The sequence below is a fragment of the Phaseolus vulgaris genome, chromosome 2, assembly GCF_000499845.2.
Source record: "Phaseolus vulgaris cultivar G19833 chromosome 2, P. vulgaris v2.0, whole genome shotgun sequence".
Classification (NCBI taxonomy): Eukaryota; Viridiplantae; Streptophyta; class Magnoliopsida; order Fabales; family Fabaceae; genus Phaseolus; species Phaseolus vulgaris.
In genome coordinates, this window is record NC_023758.2 from 42,304,771 (window position 1) to 42,325,103 (window position 20,333).

Sequence of the window (20,333 nt, forward strand, 5' to 3'; positions counted from 1 at the left end):
ATTAGAATTGGTTTTCTATTTTAAAAATATATTTAGTATTATTAGAATTCGCTAGATTGATTCTAATATTTTTTTAACATACTTATATTTGTTAAAACATATTTAATATTATTAGAATTAGTTAAATTTATTTTATTTTCAATATTAAAATATATTTAATATTATTTGAGTCGGTTAAATTAACTCTAATATTTTTTATTATTTTTTTTAATATATTATTGAAAAAGTTATAAATATTTTGTGTTGCGTAATACTATCTCATATTAACTGACACTAAATTTTAAAAGTTATGTTTATGTTTCCTTATAGTGTTTTGAATTGGCTTGGTGATATTTTAAATTGTCATTTATGTATATCCTCTCAACTTGCATCAAACATTTTTCAATATAGGTAAAAGACATTATTTTAGTTACAATTACTTCTTTGGGTCATTTGACCATTTACATATACTCATCTAATATGTGTAATCTAAATTTTATTTAAAAATAAATTTTAAATAAATAACTAATGTAAATATATAAAAAGATATTTATATGTATTTTTTATTTATTTAAAATTTTATTTCTACGTAACTTAGTTTTTGTAGACTTTCTCTAAGCTTAGAGAAGAATATATTTATATTATGTTGTTAGATTACATTCTTGAGAAGTTAACAATATAAGAAGTAACATACATCGATTATAATTAAGTTTTAAGTAGGTGTATCATTTCCTACTAAAGATTATATTGTTTTTCTTATTTTTTTTGGGTATTTTTTAAGGAGAAATATTATTGATGTGAGGTTTGATATTTGGATAGCTTATCTAGATATTTGTGCATATATGAAAGTGCTAAAGGAAAATTTAGTAGATACATTATCTCTAGATAAATGGAGTCAATATTTGCATTTAACCAATGTTTTGACTTTTTATATGTGTGATGTATGTGAAGATTTTTGAAAAAAAATATTGCAGCTTTGTGAAGAGAGTTTTCTTGGATAATCTTTTTCTACATTTTGGTGAAGAAGTTTTGCCAAGATCATTCAATAGGTTTATTTTTTTAAATTCTTTTGAGAAACATTTGTCACTTAGCTGATATATTATTGTTTTTGTAATTTTTGTTGTTATAATACATCAGTCTCGTGTGATTACAAGTATTTGTCTGTTATTTATATCTTGTATTTCTTCTTTAAGGGTGTTTCAAGAAGGGTTGTGAATTTTATTATATTAGTTGCATAATAGTTCTTGTATGTAAATAGATTATGGTTGAATTGAACCAATATACAAATTTGTGTGCATTTTTTTCATATTGATTATATTATCTTGATTTTTCTTATTTTATTGTAATCGTTGTCATTGTTTGTCTTTACCCTCTTCATCCAAATTTTAAAAATAAATTTTTTTAATAACTAGAATTCTTTTATTCAACCAATTCACCATTTTTTATTGTAATTTTAACCATATTTTCTTTTACATTTAATATATCATATTTCATCTTTAATATTTCATATTCAATATTTAATATTACATGTTTGATATTTGATATGTTTAATATTTCGTACGTTTATTATTTCTTGTTTAATAATTTATATGTTTAATTTTATTGTTGAATTTTTATTTTAATATATAAACTTTAACATTCAATATTTAGTATTTAACATCTAGAAATAAACTTTTATATTTAATATTTACGTTTTTAATGTTTAATATTTTAATTTAGTATTAATACTTAATATTGCAGGTTTTGTTAGTAACTTTTTTTATAAAGATTGAAGCACCTCTCTCAAGTGTTTATTTTTAATTTTATTTATTTATTTTTGATAAAAAAAAGTATTTAATATTTAAGACCTTATATTTAATACTTAATATTTAATACTTAATCATTAATTTTTAAAACTTAATTTTTAATTTTTAATATTTAATATTTAATTTTGTATGTTTAATATTTAGTGTTTCTACTTAGTTTGATTATTTATATGTAATTTTTAATATTTAATGTTCAATATTTAACGTTTAATTTTCAGTGTTGTTAGTCTTTATTTAATGTATAAAATTTTAGGTTTAATGTTAGAGAGAGATTTTAAATTATTTACTGAAGGACATAACAATAAATTTCTATTTAATATAGAGGTTCTTGAAGAAGTCATGGGGTGCAGAAAGAAGCTGCCTGTAAGTCGGCTTCTTAACGCAAATAGGCCTAAAGAATTATTGTTATAGCATTTTTTTTTCCTGCAACTCTATAGTTTCTCCTGTCACCCCATATATCTGGCGAAAAGACCATTTTGTTTTTAAAAGAAATATATTTTTATTATAGAATCTGAAAAATATTTTTAGATCTAAAAATATCTTACAAATTTTATAATTGGAATATATTTTTCTCTATTTACACCTTTTAAATTATAGAATTAAATTTTACAATAAGATTTAAAAAAAAAAATACATTTTAGATAACCCATAATGTATTTTTGGATATAGAGATACCTACAAAATTCTAATCTATAATGCATTTTTCTAATTCACACATCCTGATCCTGAAATTTGTAGTAAAATTTGGAAAGTTCTACAATCCAAAATATTTTTTTCTTAAAACAGATATAATTCAGATTATTAAATCCGAAAGTATTTTTCTTTCAAATCCTCTCCTTAATCAGTGAATTAAAAGTAAGAAGAGATTGAATTGAGAAAAATTAAAAAGAAGAAGCAAAATAGAGAAACAAATATTTAAGGTGTGATGCTGAAAAACCTAATGGTCATAAACAAATATTTATACATAGTTTTTTTTATAAGGATAGAGTATCTTAAATATCCTTTTTTTTATTACAGATAAAAAAAAACTAGGAAAAAATAATGTTTACAGATAAAGAAGTGGTTGATGTATTGAAGAGGAGAGATAGAAGTTAAAAATAAATTAGCATATTAACTCAACTGCTATTATACTTATTTAATTTTGTTATATTTACATGGTTTAATATGTTATTATTAATTTAGCCGATTTAAAAATAAAATAAAATAATATATTATACAATTTTTTATTATTATATCAGTTACTAAATAATCCATTACAAAACTTTCTTTTATGAGTTTTTTTAATGAGCAAAAAAAGCTATACGCTTAATATACTTACATTAGCATTTCATTTTTTTATTATTATACATTTAATAAATGTACTGTATTTAATAAATAAAATATTTATTACAACATAAAAAATATCATCTAATTTATATAAATATTACATTAAATAAATGCTATACTAATAAGGGTTACATTTATTAAATTCATTAAATATATTACGATTAATAAATATATCATTTAGTAATATTATTAAAATTTATCATATACAATAGACAATAAGCATAATTAATATTTAATACTCATGCTATTTATATATTCTTATAATAAATATTAAATTAATTGTATTAATTGAATATTACTTTAATACGTGATTTAACTCTATTTTACTATTGTATATGTATTAATTTTGTTTTTTTTTTAATTTCTCCACTCAATATATGTTTTATATATTATTAAATTAACTATTTTCTAACATTGAATGTATTTCTATTAAGAAAACACTACACAACCAACATTCTCACAACTTTTCAGACTTATAATACTCAACCCCACCTTCATTCATCTCTTTATGTTATAATAATTTTTTGGAAGTTTATATTGAAATTCGTACATGTTCTAAAAAGTAATGCTAACATGGTTTTGTACATATATGATATGATGATATAGGTAGACATTTGTAGGACATGTAAGCTATTTGCCACCCTGTCCAAATGAATTTAAACGTATCTAAGACTTAATTACATATGAACAAAACTTAAATGCAGGACTATAGAGAAAGTGATAAAGATTATAAGAGAAATGGAAACAGAAGAACAAAGAAACTGAGACAATAAAATTTGGGAATATTCAGTAAATTCCACTCAAATTGTGTTCTCTTTCTACCCTTCTTCTACAATTTGAATTCTGTAACATAAATTTTCATCTTAGGGTTTTTCTGGATTTAATATTTTGATAGGAACTTTACACACATGGGGAAAAAGCTTGGTCCATGCTTCCATTGTGGAATTGATGGTAAGTCTTCTTCTTGTTCAGAACTTTTTTCTTCAATTATTTCTTCTTCTATCAGACATGAGTAACATGTAGCTTACAATGAAATACAGCTATTATAAATAATTCTTCATAAAAAAATATGACTTCAATTGAGATAAATGTTCTTTTATGAAAGGGTAAAAATATATAAACAAATGACAGTTAAATTTGAGAAAAAAATGATATTTTATACATAATATAAAATTTAGCCTTGTTTAGTGGACTATAAGTTATGTATAAAATTAAATTACTTCAAAACTGTCATGTGTGGATAAATATTTATTGGCACACATATGTAATAAGACTAAGAATAAACAAAGAAATCAACTACATTATTAATTCAAATTATTTTGTCTAGAAAACTTTGTTCACCACATATGTATGGTTTCATCAGTGACTCCACTTTGGCGTAATGGACCAGAAGACAAACCCGTGTTGTGCAATGCATGTGGATCAAGATATAAGAAACGTGGAAGCCTTGGTCTTGAGGACTATCTGCCCAAGAATTTTCAACCTCAGTACTTTGGCAAGTATAAAGATCTGAAGGGTAGAAAATGATCTTCTTGTTTCAATCTCTTTATGTTACAGATTCAGAGATTTATATTAGTTTGGAATATATTTTTATGTGAGGGTTTATTGTATTTCTGACAGTTGGTAATTTTTGTTAGTTGACAAGAGTGCACATCTATGGAGTACTAAGATTCCTACAAGGAAACGTTCAGAAGTGGTTTACAAGGAGATAACACCATTGGAGAGATTCCATATAAGACTACTTCAGATGTCAAAAAACTACAGGAACCCAACTGAGTCACCCTCAGAAGAAGTATTATTGTTGAATAACGTAAATAACTTCATACCTTGTAATGAAATAGGCATAGGATGTGTTATTCTTAAATAATTCTCTGTGTACAAGTCCATGAACATGTTCAAATTGTGCCTTGGGAATCTGCACCATTAGCTAAAGGGTCTGTTGTTTTTTAATATTGAACTTAATTGTCAAATTCAAACATTTGTATAAACCTCCAAGCCTTAAATCATGTTCCTCTGTGTGTTGTGTTATGAGATAATTTGAATAAGTAATAATGTATGACAGAACGCATATCTAAAAGTAGAACTTCACAACTCAACGATTATATCTACCCTGCACATCATAACTTCCTAAGCAATTTTATCTCACAGTTTTTTTTTATCTTTAAGAACGAATGAATAAAAATGGACCAACCTTTATACAATGTGGTCATAAGAGCAATCCTTGCACATCAAAGAAAACTAGCATTCCATCAAATGAAAATACTCAAAAAGATAGCCAACTACCTAACAAAGATGAAGACTCAGCAGAAAACCTATTACAAAAAAAAAAATTTGCAAAATCCTGCATAAATACACTATGATACTGCACCTTTTCTGTGACCCTACAGTATTCCGATTCCCTCCTCACCCAAAAAGTCCATTCCAAGTCCTCCGTGAGCCAACTGTATAGAGCTTATGCTTGATCTGTTTTGGTCGGCAGATAACAATGCAGTCTTGTGGTGTGGCATCTGGTTTTGCCAAACATATAAACTGTGATTCGTGATCTTAGCTCATTAGACTTGAAATTGACAGATACTTTGCGTATCCAGCAATGCATCAATTACACAGAGCAAAATGTTGCAGATGAAGCAGCATGTGCACTGCTGCAGGCTCTGATGTTGCAGAATTCCATTATGGCTTTGACTTTAACCACTTAACAGCAATAATAGAGTCCTTTACTCCCACCTGATCCGCAGAGCTTTGCTTCTTCAGATGCCCTTCAACCAGACTCCACTCTTCCTCCATCACTTACTCCTATACCTTAAACATAGTAGCTAAAGAAACTCTATCATAACTTGATATCTGTCATACATATGTTATGGAGGGAAATAATAGACAGGGTTGGGAAATATTGTCTGGTAATATATATGTGCACTATGGTCATAGGGAGATATTGTCGGGTAATATATTATGTACACTATAAGCGGTGAGAAGAAAGAATCAGTCACACACCTGTTTTTCTGCTGTAGTTCATAGGATATGTAACATGTGTGATAGATGAGTAGGGGTAAACATAGTATACCATAACCAACTTAGGGCCCATTTCCAACAATTCTATTTAATGGTACTTAATGACAGAAGGAATGGTATGAAGGGGTTTGTGAATATCTATTATCTGGAATATATAGTGCTAAAGGAACAGGATTGTATTTAGACAAGAGAAAGTTGATGTAGAATACTCAACTCAAAATTTGGGTTTGGTTGAGACATAAAATTCCCTGTATGAAAAGGAAATAGCAAAGATTCTAAGTAATGATAGAGCACATGGTAGGGGTGAGGTGAGGGATATCAGAGGAAAAACAGATGACCTATATATAGTGATTGGAATTTAATGCAAGGGAAAAAAATAGTAACATGGAATTGTGCAGAATTTATTACAAGAAGTATAGTGCAGGAAAGTAAAGATGTGAGTAGAATTGTAGCTGAATGTAGGTGGTATGAGCTAGTGTGGGGATATAAGGTTGGGAAATAGGTGTGGAGAAATATGGGATATGTATAAGTATGATGCAGGGGTGAGTAGTGTAGTGAAATATTCCATAATAGGTAAAAATGAAGTGGGGGCTCATGCAGGTACAGAAAGAGGGAATTCCAGTAATAGGACTCAACATACACAACTTATGCTACATGTGAGAAAAGAATGAAGAACAAATTCATGTAATCTGACCATGGATGCTGGTTAACCTCAACTTCACCATTGAAGTGAAATGGGAATTCTGTTAAGAACAATTCAATATCTCCACACAACACTCACTCTCAACAAAGGAGGGTTGAAGAGGACCAAATGAATTCACAATTTTGTACATCCACCATCCACAATTATAAAGCTGTTATATAACCCCTTTAAAATAAAAAAAATAACAGTCTTTTCTCTACATAACAGACCTCCCTATTTTAAACTATTAACAATTGTCCCCTTTTTACATTGTACTTCTCCTCAAACCCAACTTTTAGCAACTCCAATCAATGTTTGGAGATTGAAGCTGCATTTCATGTAGCTTTCTCCATACAACATCCTCTAGATTAGTCTCCTTCTATTAGAACCTCGGTCAGCTCTATTATTTTTCCTTTTTAATCCCTGAGTCTTCTTCTTCCTTCATTAAAGGTTGAGCATATACTAGTTTGTCACCATGCTATTTCTTCAACAAGGAAACCGGAAGGATATTATGAATCTTTCCTGCTGGTAAATCAAATCTGTAGGCAAACATTTCCAATTCTCTCTAACACTTTATAAGGGTCACAATACAATACATTGCTGCTAATTTGTGAGAAAAGAGGTATAGGCCAATTTATTCTGCCTCCACACTCATACGCTTTATCCATTCTCTTTACTTTCAACATACTACTTTATTCTTCATAATCAACTTAGTACATCATAATCAACTTAAAGCTAGTTAGCAACAATTCCACCTAATGAATCTAAATGAGATGCAAAATGTAGCTTGGAAGGGACTTTGGATAACAATAGTATGTGGATACATAGAAACAATATAATATTTAGGCATGGAAAGATTGATATGGAAGAAGTATGGAGTTTGTCTCAACTGAATTAAACATGAGCATGGAGTTGTGAACTTCTCATTTGGATTTCTGAACAAAGAAGCCTATAACCTAGTCATCTCATAAAGGTCTAAAACAGAAATACTATAGCCATTAAGGATTGTCACTTGGGTAGAATAAACTCAATAAGCTTAACAAATGATACTAAATATTAAATTGAATAGTACCCTACTATTTTTTAACACATGCTGCTTGAGGTATGTTGTGTATTTGGTTGCAGGTTTTTCACTGGCTGACTTTGAAACTGAGTGTTGGAGAATAACACTGGGGACAATACCCGGTTAAGGGTGGACTTGAAAGCTTCAAAACATAGAGTAGAAGGAAGTGAAAGAGATGATGCAAAAATGGATAAATATTATGAACTAGTGGCCAAGTTGTTTTTTTCGCATTTTTGGTGGTTACCTCTGCCATTCCTATCTTCATGACAAGTATTATTTCTTTCTGCAATGTAAATGTTATAGGGGAATAGTTTTTCCGTACTTTTGTGGGAACATGGTTGTGTGTGAAATTGTTTTTTTGCATTGGAATATAAGACTGAGGTTGCACATGGTTTTTTGATACTATCCTTAGTAAGTTTTGGTGGCTACAAAATATATTCACATACATAAAAGTTTTCAACCCTTTATTAGTTTTGTTGTTTTTTATTTAGAGTAATGAGTAAAAAAAAAATATAAGACAATACAAAAATTATTTTCATTCACTTGGAGGTGAATTGATAAATCATTCCTCAAACAAACTGTCCCAAAAATATCTGATGGATCTAACTGAATCAACATGAACAAAAGTGAGTTTAACCTAGACCAAACTATTTGGATTTCATGATCCGCCAGTAACACTTCCATTGAATATCTCAATGGTATCACCATGCACAACATGGTGCCAACGGAAAGATCTATCATCATCCATAACATTTTGTTTATAGATGAAGAAATACCCATCTTGTGGCAAATGAAACTGAATCCTCTGGTGCAATTTCTGCAACTCCTTCCTCAACTCTCCCACATTATCACAAGCGTTCACCTCCACCGCAACTTTCTTCATCCCACTCTTAGGTAACACCATCACCTTCAACTTCTTTGACACCGGAGACACCGTGGGTGACGGCTTAAAACTCACCTCAATCTCACTGTTCTCGGAAACATCACAATCTCGCAGCAGTTGATGATCATGCAATTCTGCACCAGTTGCTGCATGCAAAACCAACCTGTTGACAGGCACAGACACGTTCTCAATCTCGCGGATCTTCTCCTTGAGCTTGGAAACAGTGTCGTTGACGTCCACTTCGATAGGAACAACGTGCGTTTTGGATCCGGTTTTGATGTTGAGCTGGAGTTGGGTGAGTTGGGTATTAACCGAGTCCTTCTTCTCGTCCTTGTCGTAGGAGACTTGAAGCTGAATGCTTGTGTTGTGAAGGATTTCAACCTTCCAAGGATCATCGTTGTCTTGGAGGAATTGGCCATTGAGAATTAGTGTTTGCTGGGAAACGGGAATGTTCTGATACTTTTGTATCTTCTCTTTGATTTCTTGTACTGTGTCGAAATAACCTATTTCGATGGAGAATGATCTTCCTCTCTGCAGCTCGAAAACTACGTCCATATCCACCGTCAATGTTGCATGTTGAGCCTATCAACCTGCTTTAAAATGTTACTTCTCTGACTCATTCAACTTTTCTTAATGCTAAACATTCTCACACACCTTACTATTATTGTTCAGATTCCCAACACAAATATTTTCATGTATTCACTAAACAAAATTTATTGTTTTCTTCACAGTTAAAGCAATGGTTTCAATATAGAACTCTTCAGTCTATTATTAATAGTTTTTTGGGTGAATTTTAGGGTAGTTATTTATAAAATTTATTATATAAATTTATTATACATGCTATGGATAAAAAATGTGTATCTTATAAATACTGTCATATCTTAGATTTTTTTTTAAAAAAAATGCTTATATTAAATCATAGGAAAATTATATGCAAATAAGAAATTCTACAAAAGAAAAGAAGAAACAGACCTTCTCCAAAATGATGACCTCCCTGGAAAGTGTAAAGCTTTAGGCCTGAAGGCAATATTATTTTATTAACTGCGACAACAAAATCAAAAAACACTTACTGATAAAAATAAAGTCAAATGAAAATTAATAAAAATGTGATTTGTTATGGTTTGAAATGAATCGGTGAAAAAAATTGCTATAGTTGGTGACAATATGTGATAAAAGAGGAAGATTGAGAAGATTAAAGGAAAGTTAAAGTTGAAGATTGGGAAGAGGAAGAACAAATGAATTATTTGTGTGACCAAGGATGAACTTCATTTTTTGACCAGTGATGAAAAATGTGAACTCCATTTTGCATGATAATGTGGTGTGTTGAGTAATTGGATTTTAAATGAAAAAGTTGTATCAACCAAATGAAAAACTTGTTAGGTCCAAAAAAATGCTTCCACCGCAGTGAGTTCTTCATAAAACCAAACTTTTTTATTTTACAGTATCTCCCTTCACACCAGTTTTTCCTAATTTATTCCAGATATTGTTAATGTGCTTGCCAAAAGTGATATCCTACCTTTAACATTAACTCATTGATTATAATAAACAAATTCTGAAGCTATATATAGTAGAAAGCCTGAAGAAAAAAACATATACTCACATTAACAACAATGAACCAAAATTAGGACATATGAATACATCACATATTCATTTTTTTATTTAAATTAGTGATCCATATTCATTGTTATGCTAAATATTTTTTCCCCATCACATATTGCATTTTTAAACACTATTCTATTTTTGTGTGACCAAATTTCAAACATGATTGTTGTTCATAGTCTTTCAAATTAGATTTTGCCTTTTACGTGAACCTGGACCAATAAATTGCTAAAAATTTCCATAAAGAATATTATGCATCACACTTGATATTCCAAGCCAAGGTTTTGTCTTTTAAAAAAGCTAAATCACATTGAAAAAGTGTGGAAAAAAATAATAGAAAAAGTGTTCTTTAATTGTTGGTATTTTAAAATATATTTAATTAAAGTTTCTTTTAATATTTGGAACGATAGTTAAAATATGGTTAATTTAGCAATTTTTTTTGAAATTGTGGATATTTTCAACCACAATTAATTAATATATTGCTAAAATTAAGAGAGAGAGAGAAAATTCTACTTTTGGATTTCAAATTTACAATATATTTTGCTTTGTTTTTTATTTTTCAACACATCCCCAAATCTAAATAGTTAGGATTGCATCAAATATGATGTAAAGGGTGTGTGGGTAGTTGTCATATTAAGCCTAAGAAACCAAATAAATAGTGTTGCATTTAAAAATGACAAGGTTGATGTAGAAGAAGTGCTCCAGACTAGAGTGTGGTCATGAAGTATAAAATTTCAAAGGTGACATTCACATATTCTGATTGGTATTTATACCTACTTCAATGCAACAAATATGGATTTGTAACGAGAGGAGATTACAAATTAAGTAGTGGGTAAGGGATAATAGAAATTATACACTAAATTTATAGGTGATAATCTGTATTGTTAACAATAAGATAATTTGGCGTTGACATTGGTAATAGTGTGGAATGTGAATGTAATCCAACATATCTAGAAATGAGGAGGGATGTGGTGAGTGTAATGGTAGGGCATGTTTGTTGTTTGCTATTGTGAGTTGTGACACAAAACATGACTTAAGAATGTGTCTGCGTGTGTCTCCGTATGTGTGTGTTTGTCTATGTAACAATTGTCAGGTGATCAAGTAGAGGAACTTACATCATATTCTAATCTTATCATGGAAAGAAAAACAAAAGAAATGGTATTCAATATGTAACAAGGTAGAAGTACAAAAGGAGTAAAAATGTGCCAAAATTAGTATGCATATTCAGACATGTTAGAATAGACAAGATGTCTAAAAGGAAGAAAATTAATGTAGAGAGTACTTAACAATTTTGATTTGTAATACATATTTAGTTTAGTTATACCATACAAAAATGTGCTCGTGTAATATCTTAAATTTCATTTTATATATAATTTATAAATATTGTTTTTAATAGAAAATCATAGTTGCTTATAAAAAAGAGATTTTATTGTTTTGTAAAATAAATTTACTTTATGTTTGGATAGAAAAATATATTAAATTTAAATCGATTTTATTTCAAATTATTTTTTTTTCAAAGATTTTGTTCAAATAAGACAATTCAAAATATTGAATTTTAATTTTATTGTTTGGATAAATTATTTCAATTACAATAAAATATACAAAATAATTTAAATATAGAACAATGATAATAAGAAGAGATGAAAATCTATAATTTTTAAAAAAATGAAGATATGAAAAAAAAAATAATTCACGTACTAATAAACCGTTTCACATCTAATAAATTGTCTCACGTCTAATAAACTGTTTCACGTAATTGTTTTAATATAATTATGTTTATTGTGAGATAAAAACTATATTGCATAACTTTTTAAATTTCTTTTTACCATATTGTATGATATTTGTAAACTTAAAAATAAATTTATTATTTATAAATTTATCATATTAATATAAGAATAATTTTAAAAAATTGTATAAAAAAAAAATTTATAATAGAGAATTCAGAAATAAAAAAGGGTGAAGAGAAGGTTGTGTTTTGTTGGTTTATGAATTTGTGTTCAAAGTTTTGGTCTTTAACTAGTGAAGTGAGTCACAGAATCACAGCTAAGCAAAGAACCAACTTCTTCTTCCTCAGTGAGTCCCAGCGTAGTTGGAAGAACAAGAACAAAGATGAGCGACGACGAAATGAAGAAGCAAATCGCAGAGCTAACCAAAACGCTCAAGGAAGGTGAGAGGCTTCTCGCCCCCACAAGAAGGCCTGACGGAACCCTCCGAAAGGCCCAGCGCGTCCGCGCCGGCTACCACCCTCCAGACGAAGTGCCCAAGTACAAGCCCAAGCCCGCTCTCGTGCGCTCCCTTCTTTTCGTCTTTTCCCTTTTTCTTTCTCTTTACAAACGACGCCGTTTCTTACTCCTTCATTTTCCTCTCTCTGTGCAGTTGAATAAGGAGATGGGCTCCGCTGGGCCTCCCGGGTACGACCCCGACGCCGATGCGCGGCCCAAGACGAAGTCCGTCAAGAGGAATGAAAGAAAGAAGCGGCAGGTAATGGAAAATTAATTGTGCTGCTTGATTAATTTAATTGATTAATCTTTATGCGAGTTGTGGGGGTTGGGTTCTTTCAGGCTGCGATTGAGAAGGATACGAATGTAGAAGATGGTGCGAGTGAAGATGCTGCAAAGAAAGAATCTGCAGAGGCATTGAGCTCGCTGGTAAATGACTTGTCTGTGGAAGATTCCACGCCACAAGCTCAGGATGTAGACAAGAAAATTCGAGCGCTCAAAAAGAAGGTCCGCAATTTATGCTTTTATTCCTTTTTTTCTCTTTCTAGTCATTGCCGCCATTAAAATAGACTGCATTTGTTTCTGATTCTCGGCTAAATATATCTTTTGTGAAACAAATACATTAATTTCGTGTGTTTACATCTTCCCTGACTCATTATCGTGGGAAAAAAGTTTTTAAAAAATTGCTGTAGAAAAGATTAGTTCTTGGGTAGACTTGGTATCTCCAACCAAAACTCAGAAGTTAGAGACTAGTTTGCTGAGATCCATTTAAGGGTTTACTTCTCAGATCATGTGTTTTCCGTATAAAAGGACATGAAAATCTAACAACCACATGTTTAAAAGACTTGATTATCTGCCAACCATGTCAGGGCATGTTGGTAGATGTTCTATTTATATATCTTGTGTGTTTGAGAACATTTGTATATGGACTCCTAATTCCTCTTTATCACTTTTTTTTATCACTGATATCACCTATTTCAGTTATCTCTCTTCTATTTCTATTTATCTCTCTAGGTGTAGATGACGTTGGAGTATCCAGGAAACATTTCCCTTATTTGAGTTTCTCTCTCTGTCTGTCTCCTATAGATAACCTTTAAGCTCTTAGTTTTTAGTATCTCATTAACAGCCGATTCCTTTTTCTTAAAATGATGTAAGATGAAAGGAGTTTTCCGTTTGGCAAAAGTGTCCTGTGCCCCCTTGGTTCCTCGGTTTTTCAGTGTGCCATTATGACCTATCCTGTTAATGTGTCCCTCGGGTATTTATTGCAAAGAAAATGATGGTCCTTAACTTGTTTCTTGTTGCAACATCCAATAGTAGAATTAACGAAACTGAAAGTAGTATCGGGGTTGAATTTTGATAAAAGAAGTATTTAAATGTAAGATTGATATGATGCGGCAGAGTGCTTGTGATAGTAGGAATAGTATCCTTTAGAGCTCAGATATAAGTACATGATCCTGAAATTTCATCTTTTTACGATTTCAAATTTATAGGTATTTAGCCTTTCTAGATCAATGTCTAGAAAATAAGAATATTGATGAAGAGAATGGTGCAGTTTAAATTTAGACTGTTATGTTATGTCTTTGTGTTGTTCCTTGCTTTGATCATTAACTGTGTCCAATTTTGTATCTGGTGTCCATGTTTGGAGGTTTTGCTCATAGTTTATGGCACTGTTGTCTTTCTGGTATTGTTCATGTATGAGGATTGGTTGAGTTAGTTGTAGCATGGGTATAGGCTGGCATATCTAGTATCCAAGGAATTAATAACTGAGGCACTGCAAGATTGGAGAGGTTTCCTGTCTCTCTTATTGGACAAAAGAAGAGCTTTGTTGCATTTTGTAGCCTCTGGGGTTTGCTGTTTACATTTCCTTTACAGGATCTCTTATCTATCCTTTCTTTCTATTAGTATTCTTACATCCCTTAAAAAATGAAGGAAAGAAGATATTCAAGTAATGCTACTCAAGATCCTACAGCACTTCTGAATACTGACTGGTTAAGACGAGGGGGTATTTTTGCCCACTCATTTTCTCTTCTCTCGGCGCCCTTCCAACTTTTGAATCAAACAGTTTCCCCTCTCGTTCATTTCATTTCTTTCTACCAAACAAATTGGTGATGCTAAGGTTTCACTAGTCCCATTTTATTTTTAATTAGCTTTGTTTGTTTTTTACCACAAGGATGGATCCTTGCTATCATCTCACTTGTTTATTTTTAATTATTCATTGAATCTTTTATTTTATTTTTCAAAGCACACTGATATTAATTTTGATAATTACTTATAGAACTTTGCAGAAAATATTGTTATGGGTAGACTGCTAAAAAGTGAATGTTGTTAATAATGAATTCTTTGGAATCTGTTTGTTTTTGTGGAGCATTACAAAATCCAGTAGGCATATATGACTTTCTGTGGCTAATATTTTAGCTCTCTGTTGTCTAGTTGAAGAATTCTCAAACATGCATTCACATCAACGCAATCTTCAAGGAAGCACTTGGACTTTGGTTGACGTCTTTTTAAATGAATGTGTATAAGTCTAAGTATATTTATTAGTGATAAATGTCCAGAAACTCAAATTACTATAGCAACTTTAAAACTGAGATTCTTATGAGCGAACACTTGAAGGATAACTGGAGGCTTTATAAAACAGAATGTTATTAGAGAAATGAAAATAAGAAATAGAGTATAATATTTTAATAGGATTATATTCCTTTTTAGCAACTTAGTTCAATTATTAAATATAAAATTGTTTAATCCATAACCTCGAGAACTTGAATGGATGACAGTATGTGATGGATTCCCATAATGGGGTATGGATGTAGGATATTCCAATTCAATGACTCTTCTGAATCAGTCCATTAAGTCCAACTGTATTCAACATTTAATCAATTTATAATCACAAACAAGTAATTTTGAACCATAAAATTGATCTATCTTGATAAGATGAACTCAATTCAAAACGGGGGCAATATAAATGGAAGAACACATGTGGAAATTGTAAAAACAAGATAAAATTCAAAGAAGAAAAGGTAAAGATAGACAGAGTAAAGAAGACATGCCATTCAGAAATTCTTGAGATATGAACTAGGAGTGAACATCCAAAACAAGAGGGCTTAAACATTCGTGCAATTGACATCTGCTTGGAAATTTAAATGAAGAACTACAATCTTCCTCTTTGTGTGTCTATTTTTACCTTGTCATGTTTCCTGTGTACTTTATTCCTAGCCTTGCAACTTTGAGAAGGGATCCATAATATTCCTCTAAGTGCACGGCTTCTCTCTAGAGTCTCTCTTGTGTCATACTAGCCTTGCAAGTTTGAGAATGGATCTAGAATATTCCTTGAATGTGGACCTTCTCCCTTGTGATTACACACCTATTGTACAACCAAAGAAGTCTATCTTAAACTAAAATCTAACAAATTTTATCTAAATTAACAATCAAAGAGATTTTATTTGAAAACCTTCTTTGTTCTTCTTATCATCATTATGCATATGTTTTTATTCTCCGTCTTACTAAAGAAATATCTCAAATAATCCAACTTTTTCATTCATGCTTTTAATTTTTATTTTTTTTAAATATCTCAAATAATGTTTTTCCATTTTCCTAGCCTAATTTTTGTACTGTTATATTCAGATTCGACTTACAGAGGCATTGGAGCAGAAAAGTGCAGAACAAGAACTGAATCCAGAGCAATTGGAAAAGCTAGCAAAACTAGAAGATTGGCGCAGGGAATTAAAACAATTGGAGGATCAGAAGACTGAAGAAGCGTGCCATGAACAAATTGTCTGAATTAGCATGACTAAATGTGTAGTTTCATCTGTGTTCTATTGAATAGCCTGACAAAAAATGTATCAGCCATGTTTTCTTGGACATATATGGACACTTTCTTGGAAACAATTCATCAAAGATTTTTCTTTTAATTGTTTTCTTTTGAGTGCATCTTGCAAAGAAAGCTAGGAAAATTTTTCAGAAGTACTTATAAAAAGATTAAAGTAATAAAAAATATATCATAAATTAGAATCAATATACATCTTAATTTATTTATTTTTTGTAAGTTTTCTCATCTGTTTTCTCTGGATGTTGAAAATATATCTTTATTTTAACTTGTAAAAGGTTTGATTTATTTTACCCCAATTTTATCATTGTATAATATGTTTTCTACAATAATCTATAATTTATTCCAAAATGTTCCTTTTGGAATAATTTGTAATACTATTGATTTCAACTTGTGTCATAGTTTTAAAATTTAGGAGGGATAATATAATATCAGGTTATGATATATAAAATAGATAAATAAAAAACTTTGGTAGAGTGGAACCTCAATAAGGAAGTGATGGAATAAGTTCAATTTGTGACGCTGTGATGATGCCATGGCTTCTGGCTATAAAAGTTGCTTACAAGAAGAAGAGAGAATCTTTGAAATAAAACATTTTTATTTTCACTTAGACATATAAGTCAATATTATTATATATCCTATATAAAATATTGTGTTACAGAATAAAACAAGTTAAATATATTTTTACATCCAATTCAATCAATATTTTATAAAATTCTTTATTTTGAATTTGAGTACAATTAGATTAAGACTCATTATATATATATATATGAAAGAGACACTCAAACACATTAGTGGATTTGAAAATTAAAAATAACAATGAACTAAACATCTTGTTTTAAAAAAAATGTTTAGTTCATTATTATTTTTAATTTTCAAATTTACTAATGTGTTTGAGTGTCTCTTCCCATATATATATATATAATTGTTTTAAAAAAAATGTTTAATTCATTGTTATCTTTTAACTTTTAAATTAACTAACGTGAGTGTCTTTTTCCCATCAAAATAATAACTTTCAAAATACAAACTTATTTTACTTAATTAATTGTTAATATTTCATAATATAGTACTAGTACATTTAAAATTGTACAAAATGATCAAATTTAGAAAGAAAAATAAACCCAATAATTTTTTCCAATCTTTTAATCATTATTAATTGATTGATTACAGTTTCATATTCGCCTATGTGAGCCTTTCATACCTAGTAGCTTTCAAAGATAAATATTTATCTATTGATTTATCTGAAAATGATTCAAAACCACATTAACATGAAGGTTCATCTCACATTCAATCATGACAGAAAATATTACATAAAAAGAAAGATATTTCAAAGAAAGAAAGCCTAAAATATATCAAAAGGTTTGAAAGAGATTCATATATAAATGTGTTATTTATATCTGATAAACATCAGCATGAAACCTAGTTATATTTATTTTTAAAAAACCACCAAAAATTTACATATTTTTTATATCAATTATTTTAGAAATCATAAACTATTTTAGTTAAATATACCAGCATATTTTCTTTTCTTCTTAAAAAATACTAGTAATTTTAATTTAATATTAATAAATTTATTCATATGATCATTTAAAAATCTAGACAGAATATTATAAAAAATATTTGAAATCATAATTCATACACCTCCTTAATTTTTAAGATGTTTATGTGAGAGTATGATAATGAATTGAGTGTAACAGAGAAGTGTCTCTACTAATTTATAGAATTTAAAACATGCCACCACAACCAAATATTTTGCTAGATAGATACTTTAAGCAAATTTATGAATTATTGTATATTATCTAACCAAAAGCAAAAAAGTGACAACATACCTACATTGATCTCACTCATTCAACTTCCTAACTATTTATATATATTAAAGTAGGTTCAAATCAAAAGCAAAACATCATATGGGGCAAACTGAGTTGTCTCTTAATTAACTACAAGTTGTTCAATTAATTGGTTTTTTTTGTGCTTTTCAAATTCACACCTGTTTGGTGGAGAGGTGGTTGATTTTTTAAAATTAAAGAATTTATTTAACTTTTTAATAATAAAATGATTAAACTAAGAAAATAAATAATAAAATAAAAATATGATGTAGGCTTGAGTGTATAATTTTATTTTATGAGAAAGTTGATATGATGTTTTGTAATATTTACTTTGATTTTCAATAATATTAGTTTACTCTTTTGTGTTATATGTGACATGACTGTAATAACTGTGAGTTAACAAGATGTTATATGATTTTGTGATGTTTTCAATGTATTTTTTACATTAAATAAAAATTAATTTAAAAGATAAAAAATAATTAATTGATATAGTGATTAAATTAGAAATTATTTTAAAGATTAAAAAAGTTATTGATTTATAAATTAATTTTTATTATTAATAAATAATTTTTAAATTAGTATCTAATTAACTATTTTATTTTAACTATCAATTATTTAGATTCTAAAAATAAAGATTATCTCATCTTAATTATTGGACTAAGTAATTAAAAAAATATCTTCATCAACACAGTTTCATCCTCTTTTACATAGATTTTATGATGAATATGCTTCAATGGTAATTATTTGATATGTTATTAACGAACTCATGCATTCCCAAACTTATCCCCATTAATTATTTTGTGGTGTTTATTTTAAAATAAAAATTAACTAATTTATATATATAAATTCATTGTGGTAATACAGAATTTTATGAATTTCTACGTAAAAGATACTTCATTAGAAGATGACTAATAAATGAAAACTTCATAAAGTGTAGTTTGTAACCGACAAAAAAAAAAGGTAAGAGATGAAATTAGTATGTGTCATGTGTGTTTTTTACGCAGGAATTTAAAGATAATATTAGTTGTCCAGAATAAAAGAGAGTAAAGATTTGAAAGTTGGAATATGTTTTGCACGTGGGATACTTTAAAAGTTATTAAATTACAACCCAACTACTTATTATTTTATCAACTAATCTTTTAAATAAAGACATAATTACTCACATTTTTTTAATACAATAAATTAAAAATTACTTCTTATTTTTCACATAATCACTATTATTAATATTATTTAAAAAAAATATAGAAGTAATAGGTGTATAATCGCTCTAACATACCCTAATTCAAACACACTCACTTTTTTCACACTTTCTTCTCACATACTCACCTTTTTTCCAACTTTCTTCTCACACACTCACTTTTTTCACACTCTCACTCTCCCACACCCTCAACTTTCCACTTCTCAATCCAAACAAAGTCATAAGAAAATATAAAATTAGAGTGGATGTGTGAGGATTAAATATATACTATAAAATTAGAAAATAAATCGCATCTTATATAAAAAAATACTATTTTTTAAAATTAAAAACCTTTGCAGATGAATGATGGTAAATTCGGAAATAACACATGTTGATGTGACTTTTCCTCTACATCTTTTCATTTTGAAGGAAGAGAATATTTACTATTTACAGGATTTAGAGTTTAGGGTTTATATTCTCTCCTTTCTTTTCTGCAAAACCATGGATCCAAACCATTGATATACTTTCATTTATATCCTTATGAATAGTACATCCATAGAAATAAACAAAGTCAAAGAAAGTATACGGAGAACTCCTTCAACCTCATGCAATCACCAAACTCAAATGAAGAGATTAGTCGATCTTTAACCCGCTTTTTAATAAGTATAGGATATTTTAGAAATTATAATTCTTTTTAAGTTGATAATCTATTCTCTCAAATCCCAGAATTAATTATGATTTTTTTTTTAAGATAATTGGTTATGAAAAAGAATTTAATTTATAATCTCTAAACTCATAATTAATTATAAATTATTTTTTTAATATAATAATTAATTATTATTTTTCCAATTATAAGTTGTTTTTTTAGACTAATAAATTATTAAAATTTACTGTATTTTTTATTATTTATAAATAATTTTTATAATAAAAAATATTTAAATT

The 20,333-nt window shown here is 28.8% G+C and overlaps 2 protein-coding genes across 2 annotated transcripts; one reads left to right on the plus strand and one right to left on the minus strand.

The window, feature by feature from the left end:
• Positions 1–8,454: 8,454 nt before the first annotated feature.
• On the minus strand, positions 8,455–9,302 carry LOC137809787 (ubiquitin domain-containing protein 7SL RNA1-like). Its single transcript, XM_068610866.1, has one exon. The coding sequence runs from the start codon at positions 9,300–9,302 to the stop codon at positions 8,523–8,525; it is 780 nt and encodes a 259-aa protein (XP_068466967.1). The 3' UTR covers positions 8,455–8,522.
• A 3,002-nt stretch (positions 9,303–12,304) lies between these two features.
• LOC137812266 (partner of Y14 and mago) lies at positions 12,305–16,473 on the plus strand. The gene is made up of 4 exons (XM_068614192.1): positions 12,305–12,632; positions 12,723–12,827; positions 12,908–13,072; positions 16,187–16,473. The coding sequence occupies exons 1-4, from the start codon at positions 12,456–12,458 to the stop codon at positions 16,340–16,342; spliced, it is 603 nt and encodes a 200-aa protein (XP_068470293.1). The 5' UTR covers positions 12,305–12,455; the 3' UTR covers positions 16,343–16,473.
• The last annotated feature ends 3,860 nt before the right edge of the window (positions 16,474–20,333 follow it).

Excerpts from the sequence above, each read along its gene's own strand:
- LOC137809787 (XM_068610866.1), bottom strand. The coding sequence starts at position 9,302 with ATGGACGTAGTTTTCGAGCTGCAGAGAGGAAGATCATTCTCCATCGAA.
- LOC137812266 (XM_068614192.1), top strand. The coding sequence starts at position 12,456 with ATGAGCGACGACGAAATGAAGAAGCAAATCGCAGAGCTAACCAAAACG. Across the intron at positions 12,828-12,907 it reads ATGAAAGAAAGAAGCGGCAG|GCTGCGATTGAGAAGGATAC; the intron begins GTAATGGAAAAT and ends GGGTTCTTTCAG. Across the intron at positions 13,073-16,186 it reads TTCGAGCGCTCAAAAAGAAG|ATTCGACTTACAGAGGCATT; the intron begins GTCCGCAATTTA and ends TGTTATATTCAG.